Source organism: Symphalangus syndactylus, chromosome 13 (genome assembly GCF_028878055.3).
Source record: "Symphalangus syndactylus isolate Jambi chromosome 13, NHGRI_mSymSyn1-v2.1_pri, whole genome shotgun sequence".
NCBI lineage: Eukaryota > Metazoa > Chordata > Mammalia > Primates > Hylobatidae > Symphalangus > Symphalangus syndactylus.
The window spans coordinates 107,049,087-107,066,854 of NC_072435.2; the positions used below are offsets into that span (position 1 = coordinate 107,049,087).

The 17,768-nt window shown below is 45.0% G+C and overlaps 2 protein-coding genes across 34 annotated transcripts in view; one reads left to right on the forward strand and one right to left on the reverse strand.

Annotated features, from left to right (window-relative positions):
- Window positions 1–4,449, forward strand: part of SH2B3 (SH2B adaptor protein 3) — a 47,784-nt gene extending 43,335 nt beyond the window's left edge. For 3 of the 5 annotated variants that reach the window (XM_063614482.1, XM_055238710.1, XM_055238711.2), the window contains 4 exons: window positions 6–100; window positions 211–425; window positions 527–698; window positions 847–4,449. In XM_063614482.1, coding sequence (XP_063470552.1) covers window positions 6–100; window positions 211–425; window positions 527–698; window positions 847–1,142 — 778 coding nt within the window. In that variant the 3' untranslated portion in view covers window positions 1,143–4,449. Of the gene's footprint in view, window positions 1–2; window positions 101–210; window positions 426–526; window positions 699–846 lie in introns of all 5 variants that reach the window. The other 2 variants (XM_063614481.1, XM_055238709.1) reach the window with 1 other exon arrangement.
- Window positions 4,450–5,038: 589 nt separating this feature from the next.
- The window catches only part of ATXN2 (ataxin 2), a 149,340-nt gene continuing 136,610 nt past the window's right edge, over window positions 5,039–17,768 (reverse strand). For 9 of the 29 annotated variants that reach the window (XM_063614417.1, XM_063614416.1, XM_063614401.1 and 6 more), the window contains 4 exons: window positions 10,030–10,175; window positions 8,850–9,077; window positions 6,513–6,681; window positions 5,039–5,667 (listed from right to left, as the gene is read on the reverse strand). In XM_063614417.1, the coding sequence (XP_063470487.1) occupies window positions 5,639–5,667; window positions 6,513–6,681; window positions 8,850–9,077; window positions 10,030–10,175 (572 nt within the window). In that variant the 3' untranslated portion in view covers window positions 5,039–5,638. Of the gene's footprint in view, window positions 5,668–6,512; window positions 6,682–7,865; window positions 7,941–8,849; window positions 9,078–10,029; window positions 10,176–17,341; window positions 17,396–17,768 lie in introns of all 29 variants that reach the window. The other 20 variants (XM_063614414.1, XM_063614399.1, XM_063614398.1 and 17 more) reach the window with 5 other exon arrangements.

A 17,768-nucleotide genomic window follows, 5' to 3' on the forward strand; every position in this document is an offset into this window, starting at 1 on the left:
AGCAGGCTGGAGAGTACAGAAGCAGAGATGCATATTCCCTCAGCCCTAGAGCCTAGCACGTCCAGCTCCCCAAGGGGCAGCACAGATTCCCTTAACCAGGGTGAGTAAACCAATGGCTAGGCCATTGTCTTCTGGGTATGCTGGAACCCAGACTCAGCCCAGGACATAAGGTAGCCCGCTGCAACCACCATCACCCATCTTATCTAACAGGTGCTTCTCCTGGGGGGCTGCTGGACCCGGCCTGTCAGAAGACGGACCATTTCCTGTCCTGCTACCCCTGGTTCCACGGCCCCATCTCCAGAGTGAAAGCAGCTCAGCTGGTTCAGCTGCAGGGCCCTGATGCTCATGGAGTGTTCCTGGTGCGGCAGAGTGAGACGCGGCGTGGGGAATATGTGCTCACTTTCAACTTTCAGGGGATAGCCAAGGTATGGGGTGGGGCCGGGCAGGCAGGACCGTGCCACCCCTCTCCACTGGAGTTCAGAGTCCTAGAGGGACAGCCCGAGCCCACCATCCTCTCCTCCCACAGCACCTGCGCCTGTCGCTGACTGAGCGGGGCCAGTGCCGTGTGCAGCACCTCCACTTTCCCTCGGTCGTGGACATGCTCCACCACTTCCAGCGCTCGCCCATCCCACTCGAGTGCGGCGCCGCCTGTGACGTCCGGCTCTCCAGCTACGTGGTAGTCGTCTCTCAACCACCAGGTCTGACTCTACTGCCCTTTGCTGAAGGGGGTGGCTGGCACTGGGTAGAGGCTTGCTGCAGACCCAGGGGTACAGGTATCTTGTTCTGTGTCCTGTCAGCACTTGCCTCAAGACTGATGGTGTGGTCTCTCTTGGTCACTTGTCCTAGGTTCCTGCAACACGGTCCTGTTCCCTTTCTCCCTTCCTCACTGGGATTCAGAGTTGGGCCTTCCCCACCTTAGCTCTTCTGGCTGTCCCCGGGGGCTCAGCCCAGAGGGTCTCCCAGGGCGATCCTCACCCCCTGAGCAGATCTTCCACCTGGTGCCTTCGCCCGAAGAACTGGCCAACAGCCTGCGGCACCTGGAGCATGAGCCTGTGAATCGAGCCCGGGACTCGGACTACGAAATGGACGCATCCTCCCGGAGCCACCTGCGGGCCATAGACAATCAGTACACACCTCTCTGACCAGTGAGGAATTCCAGGCCTCAACAGCTGCCTTTGAGGAGCACAGGCAGAAGTGTGAACTTGTGAATGTAATTGATCTTTCCTTCCTTCCAGAGAGAGATTTAAGGGACACTGTTAACTGCTCGTGCCAGTTTGGACGTGACCCTTCTATTAGGCCTGTTGAAGGGCCCTCCTGTAAGTTTCATCTATCACCTGGCTTTCTCCTTATTGTTTACAGATGTAGTTCTTGTTAGAGGATGCCGCTAGCTCCTGCCCGGGGTCCCTATGCCCAGTCCCCGTTACTCTTGGAGAAAGGAGTTGGGGTGAGGGCCAGAGCTGGCAGTGGAAACTTGTTCTCTTTTTCACTGACACTGTCACAGCAGATGACAGACTTTCTACGGGTGGGGGGGTCATCAGGAAGCCCAGAACACTAACAAGCGGTTCTCTCATCTACCGTCAGTCCACGTGGCAGGTCTGCTGTGTCCACACCACAGATGACCACATCTAATCCTGCTTCTGCTCTCAGCTTTAGGACAAAAGCTCTGTCAGAGGCACAAGCTGAAGGTCAAAAATGATATAAAACATTTTACCTCAGACTAATTTCTTTAAAGGATTCAGGTTCAAAACTAAACCATTGCTTTATTTCAGTGCACTGTTTCAACTAACACCCATGCTATTTTTGTAGTCAGAAACAGCTATGCAAACCCTACCTGACTAATTCACAGTCTGGGCCAGCATGCTGGCTTGTATACTGCATCCTCGGGATGGTCACCTGCCACTGAGTGGCCACTGTCCTTCCTAAATGTCAAGAAGTGAAGTGTGTCACCCTTTCAGGGAAATTCAGGCAATTACTGAAATAGGAGGGTGGCAAGGAACAGTTCTATCCTGGTGCCTTATGAATAAAAAACTGGATTCTGGTTTACAGCAGTTTTACAGTGATAGTTAAATTAACTGGGGCTGGGGGAAGAATAAGCAAAAAGGGAAGAAGGACTCCTAGGCCCTTTCTAGTAAATCCTTCAGCAACAAGGCTGGCTCAGTGCCCTCCAAGCATCTAATGGCTTATTAAATTTATCCCACAAGTGGGTTTTAGGCTCCTTTTTTTGAGCCAAAATGGAAGCTGGGAATCTGGTGCCGTAACTAATGAGAAACTCCTTTAATAGCCCACAATCAGTGTTCTGTTCTAGCTGGCTACTGCTTCATTGGATTGAGAATATATCTCCATGCACACATGGGCACACACAATCTCTACCATCCAGGGAGGTCCTGAAGTCAGATCTCTATCTATCTATACAAGTGATACAATTCATAGGGGGCTGGCTCCTCCCAGAACCTGTCTGGAGGCTCAGAAACAAGGGGGCAGTGACAGTGGAGTCAGCTGCTGTTAGGTGCCAGCAGAGCCATTCAGTACAACCCCCAGGCTCACAGCAGTGGCTTCTAGGAAACTGGGAGTTTAGATCAGCTTTACAGATAACATCAATCAGAGGCTAAAATGAAACCTCGGCCTAAAACTCACAGGACTGACTGCCTGGGAGGAGGGTTAGGTCTGTTCCTTCCACTTATACTTAGTCTCTGTATTCCAAGAGGTCAAATTTTTGCTTCTAGAATTTTCTTGGGGTCTTTCAGAGGGTGGGGGAACAAACCCCTCTGCACTTTGTTTTGAGACGGAGTTTCACTCTTGTCAACCGGGCTGGAGTACAGTGGTGCGATCTTGGCTCACTGCAACCTCCACCTTCCTGGTTCAAGCGATTCTGCCTCGACCTCTCAAGTAGCTGGGATTACAAGCACCAGCCACCACGCCTGGCTAATTTTGTATTTTTAGTAGAGACACGGTTTCACCATGTTGGCCAGGCTGGTCTCGAATGCCTGACCTCAGGTGATCCACCCGCCTCGGCCTCCCAAAGTGCTGGGATTACAGGCGTGAGCCACCGCGCCCAGCCTACACCACTTTTAGTACCAACACTCATGGGTGATTTCATGGACTCTAAAGCAGACCTGACACTGATCCAGATTTGCAGTCCATTTTTAAGGACACCTGTCTTTATTTCCTCAAAGTCAAGCAGCTTTCTCTGGAAAATGAATGCTAATTAGTGTGAACCAAAAGAGTTAATAGTCTGAAGTTTTTTAAAGGAGAAAGCTTATTACGGAAAGTCATTGGTCCTCCCCTCCGCACAGGAAAGGTACCCAGTAGATAATGAACCAAATTAAGTTCCCTCCCTCCAGCCAGAAGTTAAACATCTGGGATATGATGTCTTCACGCCAGGGGCACTCATTTCTTAGCAGCCTCTCTACATACATCTCTCAGGTGGTGCCAAGAGGCACACCAGGTAGAGCAAACTTAGCAGCTCTGACAGGCTGCAAAGTGCAAGTTCAGATTCTGTGGCAGAGATTTGGAAGGCACCCACCTCCAGACTGCTTCCCGTCCAAGTTACCAGGACAGCTCGAATACATGCTGACAGAAAACTCTCATGGCTCTAGGAAGAAGTGACACTAAGCCAACGCCTTTCTTTATGTGGGAACAGACTCAACTGATGAAGGGGTGGGCAGCAGTGTGGGGCAGGCACCCCACTGGCTGCAGCTAGCCCACCATAGGCACAGCACATCCCAACACTCTCCTTCCAGTCCCGAACAGGCCCCAGCCGGCAACTTCTACCAAGAGCCATGGCTCAGCACCAAACTGGACAATAGACATCATGATCCCTCCAGTTAGCTCTAATTACAGACCCCACCAGTACAGCTTGACAGCTCCCGGCACCATCACTTCCTTCATCTGACTTTATTGAACTTTTACAAACTAACAGTCACCAGCACCAAAGAATTAAGTCAACTAACCTGCCTTGAATTTTAGACCAGCAATCCATATGGCTTTATCTGGTATAAATCTTCTGCCTTTGATCATTTCTGGACCGTAGGAAAAAGGAATAGCAATCATTAAAATCTTGGGCCAGAGAACACTATTTTTACATAACAGTTTCTTAACCTAAAGTCAAAGCCTGAGACTCTTCCCTGAGGGTTGCCTGAGATTCCTTCATGCTTTCTATTCAGGACTAAGTCCCTTACTGCAAATGTGTTAGCTCTAACATCTCCCACAAGCTAGAGGAACTTGCGAGTATATTAACAAGGACACATCTGACATCTTGTGTTTGGTTAGAATATACAGCACATTGTGATAACATAAAGTGGATTCATCTTGTATCATTATAGGCAGAAGGTATTTGGCAATTTTTTATGTATTTTATGTACTGTACAAGTAACTTATTCTTGAATAATGCAAATTTTGCTATAATGTACAAATTGCTATATGTGAATTAAAAAGTTTTCAGAATCTTAATTTGCTGTCACAATATTTAAAGGCTCTATTAAGACCATGGTCTCTCTACAAAATCCTTGCCCTGCCCAAATACTTGCTCTTCCCTTTGTCCTCCCCGTTGCAATCTGGGAATATTAACAAATGCTTATGAATCCATCCATGTCAATAAGCAGCTTTGTACATCTTTGTATCTTTTCAGCCTTCATGCCCTCTGGATTTCTTTATTGCAATTTTTTTTCTGAGTGTCTCCTGCCCCCTACTGGTAAAACAGGAAAATGCCCGAATTGGGAACTTCCAGCTCACTCATTTTGGTTCAGGAGATATGAAAAAGGAAGCTTACAGAATCGGTGTCAGCCCGAGGATGTGGAATTTCAGTGCTGCCCAACTCTGGCCAACCTTCCTCCTCCTGAAGCAGATCTCTAATCCACCAAAGAGAATAGCTCAGTCTTGTCTTTTTCTAGAGATACCTTGAACCAGAACTAAAGGTGAAGAAGAAAAATCATTTGACAGCTACCTTCCGGGATATTCAAAACGCACCCTTAGCACACCTGCTTTGATATTAAGTATCCTACAAAGAAGTTGCTTATACAGACACACACTACTAACTTGATCAGTTTTTAAAACTTTTTTTATTTTTTAATTTTTTTTAAGTTTTTATTTTATATTATCTACAAAGTAAAAGTTTTTCCCTTAACTTAAAAGTTGAACCACTGTAGACAGTGATCACCTCATCAAACTTGATTTATAAATAATAATCCGTCAGTTTGACGGTAAGAATTTACTGAACCTTTGTCAAGTTTAGTAAAAGGGCGTTCCAAGTCTTGATTTTTTTTTTTTTTTTTTTTTTTTAGCAGTAATAGCAGCAAGAATCACTCTTGTTACTTCTTTTGCTAGCTGATGTGTTCATGACTTTCAAGGGTTATTAAAAAATAAATAACTTCCAGTTTCGGCAAGCAGAGCTGGGGTACCTGCGGGACTCTGAAACAGCATATGGAATTATGGAATAGCCCCCAAGTTCCTAAATGCCTCTACTCGGTCCAAGTATCTTCCACTGCAAGTGAACTGTTAGCATTCCTATTGGATGTTACAAGAAATCAACATATGTATTTTAAAAACAAAATAAATGAAATTCTAGTTTTCTGTGCTTCCAGTTGGTAGAAGCAGTAGAAGGGAGGAGGGAATTTGGCCTTTCGGTTCCTCCAGGGCAGCCTTACAACTGCTGTTGGTGGTGGGCTTGTACTGTAAAAAGAAAAGCGAACATTGAAACAGAAAACTGGCAACACCACACATCAGCCTAGTGTCTCTGCAGCACATGATTGTAAACTATCCTCGTGCTAGCTGAACAAAACTCAAAATTGAATTCACTTTTCCCCCCTCCCATCTGCACCAAAGTGGGGAGGGTTGGGTGGGTGGGTAGAAACAAACCAGTCAGACGTAAAACCACTTCAGATAAAACTCCCAGAAGACTTGTTCATGGGGTAGAAAAAAAGGCCTTAACAAACCCCCTCCCCAAATACTAGCCAAGCACCAGTATTGCTTTCAGAATAACAGGTCAGACTGTGAAGTATCGCCATGGCAGCCATCAAGTAGTAGAGCACAATCACAGGGCGCTCTCCCCTGGTCAGGGGCTGGGGCTAACGCTACACTCAAAGCCAGTCCATTCACAGCGCTTTCTCAGCAGTATCTTCTCCAGAGCTACAATCAAACTCTGCCATGGTAATAACCCCCCACATGTCAGACTTTTGGGACTCAGGAAGGAAAACACTGCCCTGTCCAGCCTATCATAACAAGGAAGGCCAACTGAGTCCTAGGCATGCATCAGCTACACAGAATGCTGCTGCTGCTGCTGCTGCTTCTCATCAAGCCAAATCCTGTATACCATCAGAACACACACAGACTCGGCTCCCGGAAGCCTCAGGCCCTGATGCTGAACTGATCGTCACAGTCCCTCCTGTGCACACTCCTGGACGGGTCTTGCTAGTTCTCGAATGCGGGGCTTGAAGCACTGGCCCTGCCTGCCATTCCACCTGTGCGAGCAGAATGCTTTGGGGTGCCCCGGCGGCCCCTGCACACACACGCCTCACCTGAAGGGTGCGTCATATAGGGGAAATGCGCTGTTGTCGAGACTGGAATGGGCTGTAGTGCACTTTGAGCGAGGGCGGCCTGGGGACCGCCGGGTGGCTGTGTCGTCATTAGCATCATTGGCGCATGGGCAGTTGGATGAGAAGGAACCATTCCTGACTGTACATGAGCCTGAAACAGAGAGCTCTTTTACGCATACAGGCAACATCTCCGGCTTCAACAACATGTCAACTGTGCTGGGACTCTCAGGAAACGGCAACGGTGGGCCTCAGGGCCCAGTTGTGTTCTCTGGGGACAATCTCTAGTAGATTATCTATTGACCTGAAGATGAGCTTCACCTTTGGGCAGATCCTGCAAGGGTCAGGGAGCAGGCACCAAGTGAGCCTGGGTAGAAGTCAGGGCTGTGCTGTCCTAACCCTTGACATTTCTGATCACTGTATTCTACGTATGGGGTAAGATCTTCACAAAGATTAGACCCTGGATCCAAAGGCAGCTTTCTCAACTTAATATCATACAAGATTCAATGATGCTTCAGAATCAGGCTGCCATGTGGGGCCTGAGGTAGTTTTGCAGATAACATCCCTTTCAAATAGGAAAGCAGATTACTACATTAATAAGCAGAGACTGTCCCAGTCCAGTATGTGAATTACTTGGACCTCTGTTCATTTGCCTCTCTCCCTCTGCTTCTGGTCTGCTCACCAGGCAGTGAAAAGAGACTCTTAGGCCCCCGTGACTCTCTCAGAGATATGCTGATGGAGCAGGAGGAGGAGGAGGAGTTGGAGTTTTTAACGGCTCCAGTGAGATGGAAAGGAGTAACCTGAAGTCATCTGGGCCAGCCCAGTGTCTCTGTACCAAGTTCAACCTGGTCTCACTCACTGTCAAGTTGGAAAGGTGATTTTAGTCAGCCCAAACAGCTGGATTCCAGCTCTGCAGGGGGTTGGCAGGGCCAGGAAGAGCCCTTGTTTCCTTTTTCCCACACTGTGCACTGTTCTAGACTACGATAAGCCTTGGATGAAATGCCGTTTTTACTCTCACATATTCAAATGGGCACATGGCATATTTGAGCATCCCTGTGTTAACCTTTTTGCTCTTTCAGCACAAAAACAGAGGTTTTAGGGATCCCTGACTTACATGTAAGTTCACATGCCTACTTAGCCACCAGCCTCTGCTAGACACGTACAGGACCCCAGCTCTTATGAAGCTGACTCCACCAAACCACGCTGGCCCACACGGACCAAACCGGCTTCCCTCCCCACTATCAAAAAGCAAATCAACTGCAGTGCGCTACACCACAGAACCTAAACTTTGCAGGGTGAGGACGCCCAAACTTCCTAGAGCTGTGGAACTCTACTTACAAGGTAGCCTTCTGAGAGATAGATCCAACTGAGTCGCATCTCTAGCCCACACCTTGCCAGAGCCTCACTGGCGCACTATTTAACAGGAAATGGAATTCATTGTGGCAGGTCTCACTTAGACCCGCCTCAGAGAGTTCTGTTATGAAAGTAGCAGAGACATCTAATACAGCCAATTCACCCGTAACAGCCCCAGGGAGGGCCTCAAGGCCAGCGTTAGAGCCCAACTTCAGTGCAGCTCCTTCTCCTCATTAAGACAATCCCCTGGGCCCTGGAGTGCAGGGACCTTTGTCAGCAGCTGATGCAGACAGCAACCACTGAGATGGCAAGCACACCTTTCACCTGTAGCAGCGTACACTGGAGGTGAGCTCCAAAGTGCTTCCAGGGCTGCTCTTAAAGAAAAATGGGACCACCTGGGTGCTTCCAGCTTCTAGTTACACTGCACCAATGTCCAAGGCCAAGCCCTCTCAAGAGTACAACTTATGGTCAAAGCAGATATATGGATAACCAGGGAAAACAATTGGAGAGATGTGTCTGGAACTCATGTGAGTAACAATCAAGTTGACAGGCCCCGGTAGTCACCTCGGAGAGCTGAGACTCTGTGAAGGCCATCATCCCTGCCTGGCTTCCAAGGTAAGTGTGTAGGGGGGATATATATGTATACATATATATAGTAGTGAGGCTATACAGACGTAGCAAAGCAGACACAGAAAGGAAAGAAGGACTGGGTTGCATTCCATAGTCAAAGATATTTTTAAGGTCTCAGTTGGAAAACTAAAGGACTGACCAGTCAGCACCTTCACTGATCCCATGACAAAACCACACAAACATTCCCTTAGGGCCAGATCACGTGTATTTGAGAGGAAAAGGGAGACAGGCAAATGGCATGACACACAGGGTTTCCTAGCTGGGAGAGCCTCTAGCTGCTTACTGATAACCTTCACATTCGACTTGGCCTTCACAGAAAGTTGGCTAAAGCTGGTTTACCTGAGGTACGTGGGCCATGTGGGGTGGGTTGGTATACGCCGGCTGAACGTGAGAAGGATGGATCGTAAAGACGGTCTGTTGTGCTGCTGGGAAACTATTCTGTGGCGACTGCGTGTTGGAGGCAGGTGTCATGGAGGGTGGAGTTGGCGCAAGCCCCGCGTGGTAAATGGCTGACTGCTGCTGTGGACTGGCCAGATGGAGAGCCTGGGCGGCCTGGTGCTGATGGTGCTGCAAAGCGACAGGAAAGAATGGAGAGGAAAACTTCTTTAATGAAAAGCAGCCAAGGGATACTCACAAAGCTAAGCTTTGCACATGTGGGCCTATGATGAGGGGTACAGGGGAATGTACAGGGTGATAAGAGCAAGGCTGGAGGTGCCTCCCATCTGGACACTCCTTTCTGGGGTACAGAAGCCTGATTCTCAGCCTGGCAGTTAAAAACTTCTGAGCATACTAAAGTCAAACAAGACTACTGCCCCAGGGAACTGATAGACATCAAAGACATCTTTAACTGCCTCCATTAGCAAACATAATTCAAGAAGCTCATAGGAAAATAACCTCATCACATAAACCTTAAAAATTAAAATTTAAAAGTCCCAAGCAAATAGGAATTTGCCTTATGAACTTTATGTTAAATTTGATTTTTCATAATGCAAGTTTCCAGAGCTTATCCAATCACCTCATTATCAACATGTATCTTAAATGTGATTCTTTCGTTTTTTAAATTTTTTATTTTTTTGAGACAGTCTCGCTCTGTTGCCCAAGCTAGAGTGCAGTGGCATGATCTCTGCTCACTGCAAGCTCCGCCTCCCGGGTTCATGCCATTCTCCTTCCTCAGCCTCCCGAGTAGCTGGGACTACAGGCGCCCGCCACCACACCCAGCTAATTTTTTTGTATTTTTATTAGAGATGGAGTTGCAGTGTTCACCAGGATGGTCTCGATCTCCTGACCTCGTGATCTTCCCGCCTCGGCCTCCCAAAGTGCTGGGATTACAGGCGTGAGCCACTGCGCCTGGCCTTTAAATGTGATTCTTAAAACCACCACCCTAGGGGCACAGCTGTATCCATCCTCACGAGGGTGGACATGCCATGTGTTCTAACAACGCGATACCTGGCACCTGAAAAAAGCATTCAGATACTAGGATGAGGAAGCCACTCCATGCAGACCTCTGAGTTGCCCTTACCTGAACAGGACTGGGTGCAGGATGACTTCCACCATGTTGGCTTTGCTGCTGTCCAGTGGGGGTAGCTGAAGGCTGAGGGTGTGGAGTATGTGGGTGCAGGGTAGCGTTAGGGTGCGCATACTGCTGAGCAAGGGAGCCCGTGGAAACTAAAGTGAAAGAAAAAGGAGCATGTACACAACCGATGTGTGACAACCTCCATCACTCCTCTACACTTCATCAACTGAACTTTCTTGATGGTTACAATGCATAACTGACGCCACTACCAATTTCTATAGATGACTCTCTTTAAACCATCCATTGTCTTGAAAAAATAAGTGTAGCTATTGCTTAACAGACTAGCATTTGGTTCATATAATACAGCTCTACATATGATATTAAAATCAAATTAGTTTGCATTTACTCTTAACGGTCACTAGGTTTTCCCAAAAAGGCGACTTGAAGGCATAGGCAGAAACTATTCAAACAAGTGCATTTTAGGCGCACACTCTTTAGTTCAAGGCCATCATCTGGCTAACCTCACCATGCTACTGCCCTGGTGCAATGTCCTGAGGGCACAGACTGTATTGAGTGTGGCGGAGGGTGGGGGTGCGGGCACTGTGTATGGTATGTGGCAAGGCCAGGATCTATCATCAGGGCCGAAGGACCACAATCTCTCTCAGCTAATAACAGGAGCCCCTCTGCCACTCAGTTTACTTCCCAGGCCCTAATGGAGGATCTCCCATCTTTGCTTTATAAAATAAATATAGAAAAGTAAACTCCCTTCTGAGTGCCCCAGGCCTTTAGAAAGAAATTTACTAGAGTAACTTCAAGGGACAGCATGATGGGCCAGTTTAAATCAAAGATAAGAACTGAAAGCCAGTTCTTTGTGAATCTCAGCATGGGCCAAACCTTGGTACAAAAACCATTTCTTCATGTCTTTCATTTTTTTTTTTTTTTTTTTTTGAGATATAAGTCTGACTCACTCTGTTGCCCAGGCTCACTGCAACCTCTGCCTCCCAGGTTCAAGCAATTCTCCTGCCTCAGCCTCCCGAGTAGCTGAGATTACAGGCATGTGCCACCACGCCCAGCTAATTTTTGTATTTTTAGTAGAGATGGGGTTTTGCCATGCTGGCCAGGCTGATCTCAAACTCCTGACCTCAGATGATCCGCCCACTTCAGCCTCCCAAAGTGCTGGGATTACAGACGTGAGCCACCGTGCCCGGCCTGTTCATGTGTTTCAAAAACAGTTAAGTTGACAATCAGAAGCAGAGTAGGATGTGTTCACTGCTTCCAGTGACTATGGACAGCACACTGATGATACAAAACTAACCTCCACGTGGCAATGAGCTGAGAACACAGCGTTCTCAGGACAACTCTAGCAAGGTATAGTTCCCAGCCCTCTCTTGAGAAACGAATCCTAAAATCCCTCAATAAGCCCATACACAGAAATGATTCCAAAACAGTTCCCCACATTCTTCATATAACGTGTTAGCAAACACAGACATATGCAGGACTGATTGGGGAGGGAAGCAAGCACAGCTTTGGGACAGGCACCCTAGTTCCAGCAGTCTGGTAGGCAAGGCTTCCGAGTCACCAGCATAGACAACTCTGGGTATATTCCACGTAAATGGTGTGCAGAGGGTTAGGCTAGGCACGTGGAGCAGTTCTATAATGCTAGGTGTTGTAGGGCTAAGGGCCACCAACTCTCCAGCCCAGTTACGTCTCCAGCTGCAAAGCTATCTCTTAGCAGAGGAAAGGGCAAAGCAAAGAGCCAGTTCTAGTACTACCTGTGCATCCACTGCCAATGCCACAGCTGGCATTAATATTCCTTCATATCCAGTTTAGACTGGATACAGCAGCTTTGTTTATACACTGGGAAAATTTTCCAGACTGTAGGAATTAACATATGCCAGAACATTTTAACAAGAAAACTGTGGCAACATATTCTCTGAATGTTTTTAAGAGTAGTGAATGTCTTCTGGGAGCTAGAACAAATGATGTACAAATGATGAAGCCTTCCTGAGCTTCACAGTCCCATGAGTCTATGAAGACAGTCCTTTTTTTCTAACTTGCTGGCTTATTAACAGGCTCTCTATCATCATCATACTCATTAAGTTTACTTCCAGCTCCCCCAAGTTGTATAGGCACTGACTTGGTCTAAAAGATTTGATGTAAATTTCGAACCTGAGTTTGTTGTTCTTGTAAAAATCTTACGTTCATTTTAAAAATGTATTTATTTGTTTAGTTTTTGACAGTCTTGCTCTGTTGTCCAGGCTGGAGTGCAGGGGCACCATCTCGGCTCACTGCAACCTCTGCCTCCCGGGTTCAAGCGATTCTCCTGCCTCAGCCTCCCAAGTAGCTGGGACTATAGGCAAGCATCACCATGCCTGGCTGATTTTTGTATTTTTAGTAGAGACGGGTTTTGCCATGTTGGCCAGGCTGGTCTCGAACTACTGGCCTCAAGTGATCCATCTGCCTCGGCCTCCCAAAGTGCTGGGATTACAGGCATGAGCCACTGCGCCAAGCCATATTTGTTTATTTTTGAGACCCAGTCTTGCTGTCACCCAGGCTGGAGTGCAGTGGCGCGATCTCGGCTCACTGCCTCCGCCTCCTGGGTTAAAGTGATTCTCCTGCCTCAGCCTCCCAAGTAGCTGGGATTATCTGGCTAATTTTTGTATTTTTAGTAGAGACGGGGTTTCACCATGTTGGCCAGGCTGGTCTCAAACTCCTGGCCTCAAGTGATCCATCCACCTTGGCCTCCCAAAGTGTTGGAATTACAGGCGTGAGCAACTGCACCCGGCCTAAAAATTTATTTTTGAATAATAAAAAAGCCACATATAGCTAAGTAGCTACTACAGTGGACAGTGCAGTTTTGTTGTTGTTTTGAGACGGAGTCTCACATTGTTGCCCAGGGTGGAATGCAGTGGCGTGATATCGGCTCACCGCAACCTCTGCCTCCTGGGTTCAAGCGATTCTCCTGTGTCAGCCTCCTGAGTAGCTGGGACTACAGGTGCGCCTGGCTAACTTTTTTGTATTTTTAGGAGAGACAGTTTCACCATGTTGGTCTGGCTGGTCTTGAACTCCTGACCTCAGATGATCCACTCATCTTGGCCTCCCAAAGTGCTGGGATTACAGGCGTGAGCCACCACGCCCAGCCACAAAACGTTCTATTGGATAGAGATGTCTACAGTTGTCCATGGTCCCCTACTGTTAAACCATTAGCACTAACCCCTACTGCCACCCTAGCCTCTTAAAAATGTCATTTGTAACAATCTAAATTTGTCTAAGGAAAAGTAATTCCCAAATCCCAAATTCTGTTCATGGAGGTTCATAAAGATACAGTACAGAATCTCAGAGGTTTTTTTTTTTTTTTGTAACTTTATTCAAGAAATTTTGTACTAAAAAGTTTGAAATTTCACTTTTAAATACCTTCTAAGCAAAGTATTAAGAATATTAAAAAGTAACAATAAATATAGAAAATAATTATGCCCATGAAATCTCATAATTAAGTTATTCATCAACTGGAAAAATGTAAAAATCTTGAAATCATTTGAAGAGAAAAGTAAAGATGAAATATTTTTACTATGCATTTTTAAAAGGCATCTCTGCAATTTAAGTTTACTAGTATTTAAAGACTATAATACAGTGTTCTAATCTATAGCTAATTTGCATGCACAGCACAAATACCCAAGCTGAGTGAATGTACATAGGCTTTGTTTAAAAAAACAAAAACAAAATCCTTTCCCTACCTAAATACCAGTGAACTGCAAGGCATTGATTAAAAAAAAGACAAAAACCACAAAGGATGTGTAAAATATGTATCATACGTTGCAAACAAAATTTAAAAAGAGTTAATTAGAAATATTTCCCTTTGTTTTTTTTGTTCTAGCTCAAAAGATCTGAAAGGAATCACCTTAATCAGGAATTCTTTTCCTCCTTGATTTGAAATTGGGAGAAATGGAGCCGGGCACGGTGGCTCACGCTTGTAATCCCAGCATTTTGGGAGGCTGAGGCGGGCGGATCACCTGAGGTTAGGAGTTCGAGACCAGCTTGGCCAACACGGCGAAACCCTGTCTCTACTAAAAATACAAAAATTAGCTGGGTGTGGTGGCAGGCGCCTGTAAATCACAGCTACTCAGGAGTGTGGGGAAGGAGAATAGCTTGAACCCAGGAGGTGGAGGTTGCAGTGAACCGATATCACACCACTGCACTCCAGCTTGGGCAACAAGAGCGAAACTCCATCTCAAAAAATAACAAAATAAAATAAAATAAAATGAAATAAAATAAATAATAATAATAAATTGGGAGAAATGTGAAACTTATACTTTAAATCAATACTAATAACAAAAATACAGTTCGGTTCCTTGATAGGCCAGTTAAGTAAAAGTGATACAAAGCGGGGTAGGAAGAAAATTTAAAAGCCAAGGAAAAAAATAGCTTGGAAGACCAGAGAGACAAAAAAGGAACCGGAGGCCAAGGCGGGTGATCACGAGGTCAGGAGTTCAAGACCAGCCTGGCCAAGATGGTGAAACCCTGTCTCTACTAAAAACACACAAAAAATTAGCTGGGCGTGGCAGCAGGCGCCTATAATCCCAGCTACTCTGGAAGCTGAGGCAGAGAATTGCTTGAACCTAGGAGGCGGAGGCTGCAGTGAGCCGAGATCGCGCCACTGCACTCCAGCTTAGACGACAGAGTGAGACTCCATCTCAAAAAATAAAAAATAAAAGGAACCAAGATAAGGTAAACAAGGAAAAAACACAGGAGAATCAGGGAAAAGGAGAGTGGAGTGGGAAGGGCAGTGGGTTCTGACCCACGCATATTATTTCACTGCTTTTGTTATATATGCTCATTCTGGCTAAAGATCCCAGAGAGGTTAAAAATAAAGTTAATTTTATTTGTAATTCTGATTTATTCATCAGTTAAACTTCTATTTATAAAACATAAGTAGTCTTCCTAAAATCTTTTAGATTAAAGATAATCAAAGACATATGCTTCTTTGGTCCAGACCTAGTCCAGAAGTTTCCCACTCAGTGTTCCTTGACATAAATATTTAAGATTCTAAACATATGATCAGTCAAAAATCCTTAATAACACTAACCACATTCCAGAACTAGTTTCCTCAGCTGTGATCTCACGGAAGCAAATTAAGTACATAAAGCTGTGTGTTTAATTTGTAACTAGGTTTTGTCATTTTGACTTTGGATGCACAAGTCATAAGAGATCACCAGCATTGCAAAACTTATAAAACAAAACAAAATATTCCAACTTGTAAATCTGATGTTAAATTCAGAAAAAGGGAAGTGAAGGAAAGTTGAAAACTCTAAAAGGGGAATAAAAGGCAACTTGACCAAACCATAACAAAATGGCTTAGAACAGGGGAAAATGAAGCAGCAGATTAAATTAGCAGCCCAACTGTTAGTTTCTTTTAAAAAGTGCTGATACTCCATTTTAGGGGAAGTTGTGCTAAGGCAATTAAGGCTTAGGTGTAATGATTAAGGACCTTTTAGCTACTTACCAGGAAAACGACACCAAACTACTAACAGAGACAGTAAGATGGTGAGGATAACTACATTTGAGACCTCAAATTGAGTACATAATAAAATCACCTACTGACACTATCTTTTACACACTACAATCACAGACATAATTTCTCCTTTAATAGTATATACATACAGCAAGACTCCTTTTTAAAGAGCATCTATTAAAGGATTAAATTTAACATTTCCTAGCACCAAATAAATAACATATATATACACATATACATATCTATATACACACATATGTATGTATGTATCAGCTTATTTTTGGATACCAAGTCATGGCATAATTAACAAAGATTTAAGGTCAAATGCATTTTAAATGCTAATATGGCATTTAGTAGAGTCAGACATTGAGTCACCCCAAAATAACTCAAAATGTTGTGCCTAACATAAAATTTGAATCCTTAATATCCTCTAGAACACAACATTTCATACAAGGTGACAATGGCACAAATTTCTAAAGGATTTCTACAAATATTAGTACTCCTTCCTATTTAAATACCAAAGTCCAAGACTAGCCTTATTTTTATTTTTTGAGACAGAGTATCTCTCTGTTGCCCAGGCCTGAGTGCAGTGGTGCAATCTCGGCTCACTGCAACCTCCGCCTCCAGGGTTCATGGAAATCTTGTGCCTCAGCCTCCGAAGTAGCTGGGACTACAGGTGCGCACCACCATGCTTTTGGTAGAGATAGGGTTTCACCATGTTGGCGAGGCTATTCTTGAACTCCTGGCCTCAAGCGATCCACCCACCTCGGCCTCCCAAAGTGCTGGGATTACAGGCGTGAGCCACCGTGTCCGGCCCTTATTTTTACAAATTGCCCTACAAATAGGAAAAATGTACCTTACAAGTTCATTTCCAAAAGCAAGCTCCGCCCAGACTTTCTCCATGAAGGAGCAATCATTTCTTTTTTGCCAGGTGGGGAGAGGGGACCTAGGCTGTCCAAGATAATGACCTGAGAGGTCATGATCTCTTGCTTAACCTCAAGATATCCTGAGGGGTCTGCTTCCTGCATATTTTATTTTTTGAGACAGAATCTCACTCTGCCACCCAGGCTGGAGTGGAGTGGCACGACCTCGGCTCACTGCAACCTCTGCCTCCCAAGTTCAAGCAGTTCTCCTGCCTCAGCCTCCCTAGTAGCTGAGATTACAGGCGCATGCCACCATGCATGGCTGATTTTTGTATTTTTTAGTAGAGGTGGAGTTTTACCATGTTGGTTAGGCTGGTCTTGAACTGCTGACCTCAGATGATCCACCCACCTCAGCCTCCCAAAGCACTGGGATTACAGGTGTGAGCCACCGTGCCCGGCCCTTCCTGAATATTTTAAACCTTTAGCCATGCACAGGACTGAAAAGTTTTTCCCTTAGTATTTCATCAATCCTATTCAATTAAAAATCCTGGTAGGCATAAATTTTTTTTATCAGAATATAAACAAACATTTTAAGTTTATACCAAGCTTGTGGCTTGGTGTGTGTGTGTGTGTGTGCGCGTGTGTGTGTGTATAAAGCTGTTTAGGAAAAGTTTCTCTGAACAAGGAAAATATTAGGCATCTCCCAGTCACATTTGCTTGGTATGCAAAAATTGATTTCTGAAACAACTCCATTTTTCATTAACTCCAGCCTTCTTAAACTGGATTATTTCCATTTTAAAAACTGAATTATTTATATATATAAATACTTTTAATAATTTGACTGGCACAAGGAAAATATTATTCAACAAGTCTACTCCCTTAACATGTATCCTTTAAAAAGTGTTTTACTGTACAAGTAAAAATTAGTATAAAAAACCCAACTCACTGGCAAAGTAGAAAGAAGGGCTTGTCTCCTTGTTGTATGGTAATTTGGGACATGCTGAATTTGGGAAATAGAAAGGTAAATTAGCCTTTTGAGGTGTGCATTTTCCGAATTTTCTGGAAAGGTTGACATATTAGTAATTTCTTTTTGTATTCATGCATAATTCATTTTTATAAGAGATGACAAGCACTTTAAACATTGCTACAGAATTTTAAAAGAAAGGACTAAACCGGAAGACACTGTTCTTCTGTACTTAGGTGTCAAGTTGTCATGCTGACTTGCTTAAAAGTGAAAGGAATAAAATCATTATCTAATAAAAAGACCAACATGGTATTCTACTGAACAATCTTGATATAAATCATGTACCAAAATAAAACAATATTTTACAAGTTTAATTCAATAGACACACAATTTTGCAAAACATTACTAA